The 13,247-nt window shown below is 33.0% G+C and overlaps 1 protein-coding gene across 10 annotated transcripts; it reads left to right on the top strand.

Annotated features, from left to right (window-relative positions):
• The first annotated feature begins 211 nt into the window (after positions 1–211).
• Positions 212–5,856, top strand: LOC111921042 (uncharacterized). Of its 10 annotated transcripts, XM_042895481.2 has the most exons (16): positions 213–526; positions 724–793; positions 904–1,163; positions 1,247–1,490; positions 1,593–1,659; positions 1,763–1,872; positions 1,969–2,087; positions 2,163–2,260; positions 2,418–2,505; positions 2,608–2,745; positions 2,836–2,917; positions 3,002–3,117; positions 3,390–3,499; positions 3,575–3,757; positions 4,060–4,130; positions 4,219–4,445. In XM_042895481.2, the coding sequence occupies exons 4-15, from the start codon at positions 1,295–1,297 to the stop codon at positions 4,088–4,090; spliced, it is 1,338 nt and encodes a 445-aa protein (XP_042751415.1). In that variant the 5' UTR covers positions 213–526; positions 724–793; positions 904–1,163; positions 1,247–1,294; the 3' UTR covers positions 4,091–4,130; positions 4,219–4,445. The 10 variants fall into 10 exon arrangements, with proteins under 10 accessions (XP_042751420.1, XP_042751415.1, XP_042751419.1 ...); XM_042895485.2 differs by lacking the exons at positions 904–1,163; positions 4,060–4,130; positions 4,219–4,445 and adding exons at positions 5,003–5,220; positions 5,429–5,856; XM_042895484.2 differs by lacking the exons at positions 904–1,163; positions 4,060–4,130; positions 4,219–4,445 and adding exons at positions 5,003–5,220; positions 5,424–5,856.
• Positions 5,857–13,247: the final 7,391 nt, after the last annotated feature.

Below are 13,247 nucleotides of genomic sequence, written 5' to 3'. Positions count from 1 at the left end.
AAAATTAAACAAAAAATATTATATCTTATTTAAAATAATTACGTTTTGAGAGTTAAAAGTTAAATTTAGTTGAATATTATTTTATTAGAAATGTAGCAATTTTTAACCGTTGGGTCTTTTTTATCAATAAATTCAAAGATGAGGGTGTTTTATATAACTTTTCGAAAGTTAACTTTGCGTTTCCCCTAAATCCAGAATCTACGCTAGCGTTTGATTCTTTTACTAGGGTTACGTGTAGACATTTGATCGTTGATTTGAACCAATCTTCCAACTTCATCGCAAATTTCCCTCTCGGTCGGGCCCGAATCAAGTCGACATCGTAAAACGAACTGCAATTGGCTTCATCATTTTCAGTATTTCTCTCAGTCGGTCACGAAGAACCACTATTGGCGATCTTATTCTCGCAATCGTTGTCCATCGATAAGTTTTGGTGCCCTTCACCATCGGCAAGTCGATCGCTGCCTGAATCCATTGTGAGGAAGACCTCTGTCGGCCTCCACCGTCAAGCCGACGAGCGCGATTTCAGGTAAGCTCTGTTTCCGTTTCTGATTTTATTGTAATATAATACTACTTTGTGTTATATTGATTTCCAAGCAATTATCACCGAATAAATCTATTTATGTATAATACTATTCTAAATGTGTTTGAGTTCAAGTCTAACTGCCTAAATATGTGTGTCTGATTTCAATTGTTGCTGGATGGATTCGCTTTATTGGAAATTAGGCTCAAGTGTTTCAAGAGGTCGGTCAATCTAACCCTAAACTCTTTGATTTGCTAGCATAAGTTTATTCAGGTTCTTTCTCTCTCTACTCGCACAAAGTTTAGCATTTTATATGGTTATTTAAACAAATCATGTGTTTACTTGAATATCCAAAATGAAAAATTATTTATATTTAACAACAGATAAAACTGAGGTGTATCTGTTCATCTGTTGTTATTTAAACAAATCATGTGTCAAAGAAAGATACTCTCAAAGCACGTGAACAGTCTGCATAGTTAGTTTGTTTTCATTCCCTATTTTTTTTAATAACATTGAGATTTTGCTATAACTTGTTGGAGTTCATGTATTTTTTTGTATAAAACTACAACAAAAATAAGTGAAATGTTGGGGTATGTGAGTACAAACAGTGCCCTTTCAGCATTTGAGAAGATGGATGAAAAAAGTTCTCTTTCTTTCTATGTTCTATCTTAAAACAAAACAAAAGAAATGAATGCCTTTCTAACTTTTTTTTTGATGTCCTGTTAGTTATGACCATGGAGTCTCAAGCAGAAGCCCTTAATCAGCTAACAGCTGATGATCTTGAAGGGAAATGCAAGAAATTATAAAAAAGAAATAGGAGATGACTTTGTTTCTGTTGAACATCTTGTTTTGGCATTCCCTTTGGATAAGAGGTTTGGAAAGCAATTGTTCAGCAACTTGCAGTTAAGTGAGAAGTCATTAAAGGATGTTGTGCAAGTTGTTCGTGGAAGTCAGAAAGTAACTGATCAAAGTAAAAACATTTACCTTCTTAGTTTCACTTCCACTGGTTAATTCTTATTTCCTTCCTCAAACTTGTTATTTTGTAATGTTTGTTGTTTTATGCTGATCAAAGTCAAAATGCAGAATGATGAGGTTATATGGCAAGTTCTCAGGCATAAACACTGCAGTTATATGGCCAAGTAAGTCTTGGGCAATTTGGTCATTAATGTGCTGAAAAGTTACCTAAATGTTAAAACTGTTTCATCCCACTTTTTATTTTATTTTTATTGTTTATTTCATCAGAATTACTGTTGGAATTTTTTGCCGAAATGAGTACAATTTAACTGGAATTTGTAACCGAAGCTCATGTCCACTAGCCAATAGTCGTTATGCAACCATCTGTGATCATGATGGTATTTTTCTAAACCCTAAACCCTAGGGGTAAAATTGCCATTTTTATAGTAAAATTATCTGGTTATATACTTTATGCATAACTTTCTATTTTGCAGGAGTCTTTTACTCGTATATGAAAACCATAGAGAGAGCTCATATGCCAAACAAGCTATGGGAAAGAGTGAAACTGCCTCGCAATTACGAAAAAACCCTTGAAATAATCGACAAAAATCTGGTACAAAACTTTATTTATATCCTTTTGAGTTTCTTTAAATGAAATTAAAAATTAAAATCGAGTTAAAATCAACAGATGTATTGGCCAAAGTTTCTTGTACACAAGGAAAAACAACGGTTGACTAAAATGACACAGATGTGTATACGCATGAGGAAGCTTGCCCTTAAAACAAGGTTTTTTTTTTTCTTTTTAAGAAAATATCTTATTTGTTCTATTACCATTCAAAAAGCTTAGCGGCACAACTTGTTGCCCGTTTGCCATCTCACTCATTGTATGATGACTTTTAACTTTTTCGGGAAAAAATATATCAAAATACATAAACTTTTATAGGGAAAAGATAATGACAAGTCCAAGAAAAGAAAAGAAGAGAGAAGCTAGAAGAGAGGAAAAGGCTGAAAAGGCAGCAATATTGGACAAGGTTTAATTTTTTATTTTTAAAAACTTATAAAAATATTTCAGCTTTATTTTTTTTTAATAAAATGTTTTCATAATTTTAATAATTAATATTGCTATTGTCCAGAATATCGAAAAGGAATTGCTGGAGCGTTTAAAAAATGGAACTTATGATAGTGAGATAGTTAATGCTCGTGCTGAAGCATTTAATAAGTTTATTGAACAATTTGAGGGACCAGAAATGGATGTTAACGAAGAGTACGAGGTTTGTTAGTATAATTTATTTTTCCCAAACTACCCTTTTGTTTTTTTCTTTTATTGTTTTGTATAAATGTAAATATTTTCTGGAAAACAGGTGGAAACGGAATTTGTTGAAGGTGAGTATGAAGAGGAAGATGATATGGAGGATTCCAATGGTCTTCCAACCGATTCCGATGGTAAGTCGAGGGCGATTTTGTAATTTTCTTGACTTATTTTATTAGTTATTAATTAAACTATAAATGGATTAATGGATGATGAAGATGAAGATGATGATGAGGTGGCAGTAGGTAGAAAGAGAGGAAGGAAAGATTCCAAATATGCTTTGAAGAAACAGGAGAGAGATGCTAAGAAGAAGAAAGGAAGAGTACTTGTTGAGGTAAAACTGTTGAACAACAAATTACAATGTTTATTTTTTCACCTGAAAAATATGGGAATGATTTGACCCTGAAAGAAACTTGTTATTATGTATCCGTTACCAGTTCCCGGTCGAACCGGCCGGTCCGGTCCGGTTTTCAAAACATGGGTCGTATGTGAATGTGATGTAAGAGTGATCAATATTCAATGCAATGATACATAGAGTTTGTCAAATCAATCATTGACTACTATCTTATGAATTATCTAAATTAATTCTTCTTATGTATATCGCAGGAATTAGGCATTAACAAGATACTAATTGTTGATTGGGATGTTTATCATGGAAATGGTACTCAAAAGACCTTCTATAAGGACTCCCAAGTGTTGTTCTTCTCTGTACACAGGTAAATGATTAGTTTCCAATATTAATAATAATCTCTTATTAAATTTTTTTTGGTTTAAAACTATAAATAATGCAGGGATGAGTATGAGACTTTTTATCCCTGTGGTGATGATGGATCATATGACATGAAGGGTGATGGAGAAGGTGAAGGATACAATATAAATGTTCCATGGGAGAATGGAAAATGTGGTGATGCAGATTATATTGCAGCATGGGACCATATACTGATCCTGTTGCAAGAGAATTTGAACGTGTTCAAGTAAGATTTTTTATCTTGTAGTATGGTTCGAACATTGCATTTTTTATAAATATCATTGTTGATTGATTTTTTTTTGTTATTATTAATGGTCTTGATTTGGCTCTTTTTGTAAATTTCAATCAAATATTGGTGCCAAAAAACATGCAACATATTACAGATATCTCTAGAAGAGAACCAATGGTTCGCATTACATGTATCTACATCAAAAACACTAAATTTTTAGCATTTTTAAAATTGATTAATCAATTGTGAGTTTTATTTGTCTTTTAAGTTCTATATTAAGTCAAAACTTTCTTGATAAGGAATGAAGTATGTAATTGGATAAACCAGTGATGACCGGTGGTGTAAGAGCTCTAAGCAAGCTTTGACTGCTGTAAGTTTGTAAGTTCCTTTGATTGATGGATTTTTGTCAAGTAAAAAAAGTAAATCGTGTTAACTGAAATCACATACATGTATTGCAGATTAAGATAACATCTTTGTTTGGGCATCATTTGAAAGAGTAATAGATTAATGTATTGCAATACTATTTCACCTACGTTTGCTGAAAGGATCAAGAGAATGTAAAGGCATTTATTGTAAAAAAAACTGGGAAGAGTTTCTTTATTTTGTTTTTTGTGTAATTTGCTGAAAAGTTGTATGTTTGCATGATAATTTAAAACTGTACTAAATGGAAAATAATTTCCCCCAAGCTTTTCGTTTTTAGCTATTGTGGGTTTGTTTAAATTTGAGAATAATTTGTGTTTATCAATGAATAATAGTATATTTTACCATTGACTAGTTACTTAAGTGGGTCAAATGCAAAAAACAACACAAATCAGTGACGACTTTTTATGGTCACGAATTGGATAAACCAGTGACGACTTTGTATAGTCACTAATTGAATAACACAGTGACGAATTTTTATGGTCATTAATTGGATAAACCAGTGACGACTATGTATGGTCACTAATTGATTAGCATAGTGACGACTTTTTATGGTCACTAGTGGGACAAAATAGTGACGACTTTCGTTGATTAGTGACAACATTTAGTAACGAAACGGGTCGTCATTGATTTAGTGACAAAGATATTTTAGTCACTATTTAGTGACTACTTATATGTTTTGGTCACTAAATTGGTTTTGTGACGGACCTATAGTGACGAAAAGTGACGACCAGCATTTTGGTCACTAAATTGCTTAGTGACGACCCTTTCTATTGTTAGTGACCATTTCATTTTGGTCACTAATTAGCATTTTTTTTGTAGTGTATAGAGGCGGCCTGAAAACTCCATCTGCAACTCAAGTACAGCAAATAACAGAAAGATTATCCAGTTTCGGCAACATACAAGGCAAGAATGTCTTTTACTGGTTTCAAAATCGCAAAGCTCGCGAGCGACAAAAGCTTCGGAAGAAGTTCATGAATTTGTTCCAGCAACATCACCTTTATCCTCCTCATCATCAGCCCGGTCTTCCTCTTCATCACGTAATTATTCAACTCCTTTATTAATTATATTACTTTAGAAAAAAAAATTAAGTAGTCATTCGATTATAAGTTTATCATTTATGCTCACGATATATATATATATATATATATATATATATATATATATATATATATATATATATATATATATATATATATATATATATATATATATATATCTGATTTTTCTAATCTGGGTTTAGGTTAGTGGACTTGAAGATGCATCAAGCTGGAAGGGGGATCTCCCATCTGCTCAAACCTGCAATCTCATGTGCGATTGTCGATTTGTGACTATGATGATGATGGATCATGGTGGTACAGCTCCATATTGCACAAGAGTACCACCCAAAACCCTACAACTCTTCCCGGTCACAACCACTATCTCCGCTGATCTCAAACAAGACGATCAGTCCAGCAATCTCTAGCCCAATTTTGACTTTGTTATATCTTTGTTGAAAGTGTTTAAGACTATGGTAATGAAAGATGAAAAGCAGTTAGGGTATCGATCCTAGGGTTAGCTAGGGTTAATTAGGACTAGGGTTTCAGAATAAGTTGTGGGTTTCTGTTATGTCACCAGGTCTTTGCATGTCAAGGCATTGATACTAGTAATATATATCTAATATTATTGCCTAATAACCTAGCATTCAGTATTTTATTCTTGATGAAAACTGAGGCGTCTTTTTCACAATCTTGGATTATGCACCGGCATTTGCAAACCTTCTATTTTGTTGGTTTCGTATGATGTGTGTTTTTGAATTGTTAGACACAGCAAACGACAAACTCTGCAGATACATAGTACCTAAGGTTGGTGGTTTAGATGGTTATTACTCACTAGTACGTACGTGCTTTATGATTTGCATATATAGACAAGTCTTCACACACTCAGCACTAATTTAATTCTCTTAAAAAGATATTTTATGTAACTACTACGGTTTTAATTGTATAAATTTAAGGAAGAAGTTTCTATATATTTTTAATAAACATCAAACTATTATATTTGTCCTTTAATATTTAAATATCATATATATCCTTAATAAACTTTCAAAATATCATATTTATTTAAAAAAAAATTAAAACTATTTTTATAATTATTTATTGGAGTTTAAAATCATTATAGTTATAAGATATTTTAAAATACCTATTATACCGCTACTTTTATTTGTCGAAATAAATGAATCGAATATCACAATTAACATAAAAATAAATAAATAAATAAAAATACTCTGGGAAACACAAACAAACGGCTGGCGTTCCTTTCTTTTTCTCTTCCAATTCGTTGAGAAAGCTTTTAACCAAAAACATGTATAATGGAGGCTTCGTCAAACAAATGTTTAATCCCCTTTCATATACTTCCTAAGAGCAAACATAAAAATCTACAATCATAATCTAGACTTTTTCCCACTCATTGTCATATAAAATGGAGAATTGATTTCCCACTCATCTTCATATAAAATGGGGAATCAATTTCATTTACTTCTAATCAAGATTATTTTATTTTGTTTTTTCCATGAAGTACCGTCAACGGGACGAAGCATCGTACCATCTTTGGATCGTCCGGTACTATATCAAAACATATATTTAGTTGTGTGTCTAGAACAATACAAACGTTGTAGTCTAGGGGTCACGAGAAAGTATCATAACACCTTATGAGCCACATTCTTTCCCTTTGTATTTTCATCAACCAGCAACTCTCATTACAAACTAGACACTTTTGCAACGATTTGTGTTCTTTCCAGAAAAGAAAGTAGTCGTTTTTACATACGTGTATCGACTCATAACCCAAGCCAATCTTTTTAAGTGTCTTTTTTGCTTTATAATGTGATGGGGGACGTTGTTTCCTTGAGCAAACGCAGTTTGCAACAACTCACGAAGTTGATCGAATGAACTATTAGTCCATTTGTTGATCACCTTGATATGCATTAACTTTGCTAAAAAGTCAAGGGACGAAAACGAACATCCAGGATATAATTTTAGTTAGACTTCCTCTAACAACTTTTGAAATCCATCATCGACATCGCTACCCTGTACATGGGTTCCCTTCATCGCGGTTGGTATCATTTTCAATCACAACCCCCCCCCCCCCCCCCCCCCCCCCGCCTATAACATCAGCAATAACATCGATTATCTAGTTACAACGCGGTCTGTCTTCGACAACCGAATGAACTGTATTTTCGCCGTGATACTTCTATATAATATAGTGTGGACTAAAACCATGTTGAAGTATTTGAAATTTCATTATGGTTAGTAGTATAATTTTATTGGCATTACATTTGTTTCATGGGCATCTGATTTGACCTTTGTTACCGACGTGTGGTTCGGACCTCTCGAGAAAAGATTCGAGTCCTTGTTGGAACAAGGTAGAATTACGATTTTCAATAATAGTCCAGGTTTTATCAATACACATGTTGCAACTGAAACATAAGTTAGGTTTTAGTATTTACTCTACAAGAACTAAAATAAGGATTGAATATTTATAAGGATAGAGTAACCGCTCAATCGGATAGAGTATTCACAAGGTTAGGCTTCTAAACCCACTTGAATACATTACCTCATATGTGAATGTATATTACCTGATTGACCATTTAAGAAAAATTCGGCAATATTTTCCCTTAACTCCTAAGTATCTATAGAAATATATATTTGAGGAGCAAAAAGAAAATAACAATTGAATCTTTCTTAAACAATCAATCATGTAATTCATATTCACATCCTAAATGAAATAAAGTATTCAGAAAGCAGTCCCAAAATGGGAACAACCCGAATTAATTTCTAAATCAATTTCAAACGGATATTTATAGCCTTCTGATAATTTAAAAGGAAAATAAAGGAAGATACTTAAACTAAAAAACCTACTTTTTATTATTATAGCATTATTCTTTAAATAATTAAGTTATTATATTACAACTATTCCAAATCAACATTCAAAACAACCAAAAAGTGACAACAAATGAATTAGTTACGGATTATTGCTATAATATATGTAAGTATTTTCGTTGAACCTCAAACAATGGTTTACATATTTCATTTGTCATCATTGTTTTTTTTTAACATATAAAGAAGAAGTTATGTTTTTTGTTTGATTATTTAATAGATAATGTATTGTTTTTTTTTTTTTCTAAATATAAATATTGAAGTGATAAAGTTAATGGATATGATGAATTAAGTAATGGTTTGGATTGTGATTTTGTAAATATAGATATTTAAGTGATAAAGTTAATGTATATTGTATTTGCTTTTTTTTATTTGTTTTTTGTTATTTGTTTTTGTTTTTGTTTGTAAATATAGATATTGAATGGATAAAGTTAATGGATATGATGGATTAAGTAATGGTTTGGATTGTAATATGTTGTAACGTTGACTACTTCTTTTACTTAACTAATTGTCGGATTATAATAATAATAATAATAATTATAATGGTAAAATAATAATATATTTGATTAGATTGCAAGGTCTCAAACTCTGAATATCAATACACCTAAAGTGATTTTTGATGCGTTAAATTCATTTAATCTAATTTTTTATTTAAGTTTTTTGTTTTCATAATAAGATTGTTTATTTGTTTTTACTTTTTTGAGATAAAATTTTCATATATAATTGGTAGATTAGTGATTTTATATAAGGTGGTTCATGAAACTATATGTAAATACATACGCTTAATGTATCATTATAAATTAATATTTCAATAAATAATTTATAAATGATGTTGGGGCATATTTAAGTGGTTTATGTTGGGCTTATAAACTATTATTGTATTTGGTCTTAGAATCGTATTTTGTTAATGGGCTAAAGTTTTTATCGGTTTAGGGGACCGAAATCACTTTGGTGATTTCGGTCAAGTAGGCTTGGGCCATGATAAGGCTTTGTATTTGGTTTAGATATGTTTCAGTCGAATGCTATAGTTTCAGTAGTTCATTCATATCATATTCGGCTGTGAAAAGGTTCTCATATGTACCAGACGATTTAATTAATATAATCGTGTGCATTTGAATTATTGATTCAAGGACCTTGGGCCCGTTATTTTTTTGTTTTGGATTATTGATTCAATCGAAATTTTTGGTTAAATTGATAAATTTGTTCTATTCTTAGTGAAACTGTTCTTAAGTGTTCTTTGTGTTCATCGTGAATTTTGGGTATATACTTCTAATTTATCGAGATTAGATTTGGACTGTTATCATTTAAATCACGAAATTTAAGGGATTTCGGTATCCTCTTAATAACAAATCAAGGTTTTTGGTTCCAACATTCTAAAGGGTTTTCGGTAGTTATCTGGTTAAATTTTGAGTTTTCGGTTACACTTAGACCAAAATCTGTTCAAGAAATAACCCATTTTTGGTTTTGGTCCTCGGCCGAAATCATCTGTTCTTGGTCAACGATTTTTGGGGTTTTCGGTCAACTCATCTGTTGACTTTCTTAATTTTCGGTCAAACTTTGAGTTTTTGGGTGTTCTCGGTTTTTGCTAATTTTTAAAATGGAGTCTTAGTACAACAACTCAATGCATCAGGAATTGGACTCTATTATGGGGACTGCCACTCATATTCCTCGACTTTTGTCTGCTGATGGATTTCCGAAATGGAAATTTAGAATTGAGAAGTCCATTAAGATGAAGGATGCCAAGATATGGAGAAGAATTCTCAGAGGTCCAGTCAGGATTACAACAACTTTTCAGGATGAAGCTAGTGTTGGATTAGGTGTCTAAGCCCATCACTATAATTGATATGTACTTGACCTGATTATAGCATGGTCCTTTTGGGTTGCCTTCATCGAAGCAATTTGATAGGATGGATTTGAGAAAGATGTTATTTGTGATTTATTAATATATTATAAGAATAATATATTAATTGAGAAATCATATTATTTAATTGGTATTGGTCAAAAATTAATTTGGAATTAATTTAGTGATCAAAAAAGACTGATTAAATTAACGGGGACTGATTAAGTAAGTCAGTAATACATATAGTTTGGGCTAATGATCCATGTTGATGAGGATGGACTAATTTTATGTGGTAGTCCATGAAGATTTAGTCCAAAGGGCTTATCATATGGATTATCGGATTAAAGGTCCAATGAAGTGAATTAAGGTTTACAAGTGAAACCTTAGGAATTCCACACTATAAATATAACCCCTATCATCACAAAAAATAGCCCTAAGAGTTCTAAGAAGAACCCTAGCCGTTTATGTGTGCCTTCTAGCCTATCTCTCATTATCCTCTATTGTTAGTGGTGTTTGTGACTCATTTCAAGCATCACATTTGAGGTGCTAAGCTCTTGAAATGTCAAGTTCTACAAGCTACAACAAAGAGGTATTCATTTAACTGGTTTTTATGTTTCAAATATCAAAGTTGCATGCTAGTTGTAGGTTTCATGCTTTGGATAATTTTATTACATGTATAACTTGAGAAAACTTAGATCCAAAGCATTAGGGTTGTATGTACACCATAGGATTGTTATAGTACTCAAAACCCATCAGTGGTATCAGAGCCTATGGTGTTTTCTGTTATATTGATGCAATTGTGTTATTTACAAAGCTGAAAAAACTTCATTTTTTGCCTCTGACTATTAGACTCGACGAGTCCCATTAGGGAACTCGACGAGTTGGTTCAACTCGACGAGTCCATGCCATGAACTCGCCAAGTTAGATCATCTGTTTGTAGTTTTTCGAGTTTCTTGGCCAAAATTGGATTAGGATCATTACCACAAACTGTTTTGTATCATAAAATTCGATTTTTCTGATAAGGTAATGATTATCCTCATCCAATTAAATGATGAATGTCAAACTTTAAGATAATTACTTGATTTTGTGAAAAAACTAATTATTTGTAAAATTTGAATCATCTTGCTATATGAAATTAGATTTGATCAATTTTATGATATGATTAATTATATGATTATTTTAGTTGTTGTCAGATTGATCCAAGAAGTTTGAAATTGTTTCAAAATTTGTCCCCAATTTTTGGAATTTAAAAGGTTTTAATTAAGAAACATTAAATTCTAAAACTCTAGTAATTTGAAGGTTCAAATGTGCACCTCTTGGTTTTGTAACTTAAAATTTAATTAAATAGCCTTAATTTTGAAATCTTAAATTTAGAACCTTGATATTTTGAATAGTTCAAATTACACCCTTATGGTTTCATTAAATTAATTAAGTGGTTAATTAAAAGAGAGAATTAATAAATCCATAATGACATGTTTTAAGTTTAGTTAAATTAAAAGTATACTTATTAATATATTAAACCACTTAGTATTTTAAATGTGTAAAATACACCCTTATACTATATAAAATTAAAAGTCTAATACATTATATATGTATAAGTTAAAATTTAGTCTTATCGTTAGTAGACCTCATTCACGAAGTTGGTCTATAAGGGGTGTTTAAGGAAGTGGCATGTAAAATGACCGTCATTGGGTATAGACTCTTACCCACCGCACCCATGACTAGTGGAGGGTCATTAGCTGAACGGGTAGGATAGGACACAAACTTTCATTAGTAAGTATAATGAAATACAAGTAACTAAATGTTTTATAAATTCTCAATCTTAGTTATTTAGGAAAAATGTGCTAAGGTATACATCAGGGAGGTCATAGCGCGGTATGGAGTGCCAGTTTAAGTGGTTTCTAATAGGGACGTCCAGTTTACTTCTAGATTTTGGAAGAGATTCCACGACAAGTTGGGTACTCGTCTTCATTTCGGTACGGCTTTCCACCTGCAGATCGATGGTCAGAGTGAGCAGACGATTCAGACCTTGGAGGATATTCTTCGAGTGTGTTTTTTGGATTTCGGTGGGAGTTAGGATACGTATCTCCCTTTAGCGAATTTTTCGTATAACAACAGTTATCATGCCAGCATCGATCGACCTCCTTTTGAGATGCTTTGTGGGAGGAAATGCATGACCTCGATATGCTAGGGAGAGGTCGTTCAGCAAGTCATGGGGAGTATCGAGGTGGTACTCAAGACCACCAAGTTGATTCAGTAGGTTCGTAGTAGATTTCAGATTGCTCAGAGTTGGCAGAAGTATTATGTCTACAAGCACCGATCAGACTTGGAGTTTCAGACTGGAGATATGGTTCTCCTGAAGGTGTCATCAGATTTAGGAAGCAGGGTAAGTTGGGCCCCGGTATATCGGTCCTTTTAGGGTTATAGCCCGAGTGGTTAGGGTAACGTATCGATTGGATCTTCCGTAGGAGCTCAGTCAGATTCAAAGTACTTTTCATGTCTCATAGCTACATAAATGTTTGACTGATTATTCTGCAGTGGTTCCATTGGAGGACATTCAAGTGGACGACTGCCTGAACTACATCGAGAGGCCAATAGCGATCCTCGACAGGAAGACAAAGACCTTAAGGAACAAGGTGGTCGAGTTGGTTAAGGTGCAGTGGAAGAACCATAAGAGCTCAGAATGGACGTGGGAGCCGGACAACGAGATGGGGGAGCATTACCCAAAGATATTTTTGGCAGCGGAGTTCGAGGACGAAGTCTGATCAAGTGGGGGATAATTGTAGCACTGGAGTCGCAAGTTATGATTTATTGTTTCATTCTATGTTTAATTCAAATAAAAGGTTTTGGAGGATTGCGAGTATGCTAGGCATACACTAGGTATGAACGACGTACTCCTTGCATGCGCATCATCGGGGGATCCCCAGCGTACACTAGGCGTACCCATGCGTACGTTAGGCATTATCGAGCCACGGGCAAACCCTAATTTTTATGGTTTGTACCCTATTTAAAGACCTTAAGTCTCTCAAGTTCTTTACCCTCTCAGCCTTCACTGCCCTTTTAGTGCAAATCTTAAACCCTAGCCTCATTGTGTGCATTTTGAGCTTGCCTTGAGTGATTGTAGTGTTCTTTGGTGGTTTTGAAGGAGAAGGAAGTTTGGGAGGAAGAAAAAGAGAAGAAGGATCTTGTAGATCCAGAGCTTGTGAACCATTTCCAGCCTAGTGAAGGTATAAAGTTTGAACCTTGATAATTACAAGCTTAGATCTAGGTTTAGGGTAGAGTATGCATCTTTTGCTCTCATATTTTGGTTTCTTGG

The sequence above is a fragment of the Lactuca sativa genome, chromosome 5, assembly GCF_002870075.4.
Source record: "Lactuca sativa cultivar Salinas chromosome 5, Lsat_Salinas_v11, whole genome shotgun sequence".
NCBI lineage: Eukaryota > Viridiplantae > Streptophyta > Magnoliopsida > Asterales > Asteraceae > Lactuca > Lactuca sativa.
The sequence above is the reverse complement of the archived record's forward strand: the minus strand, read 5'-3'. Positions and strand labels throughout refer to the sequence as shown.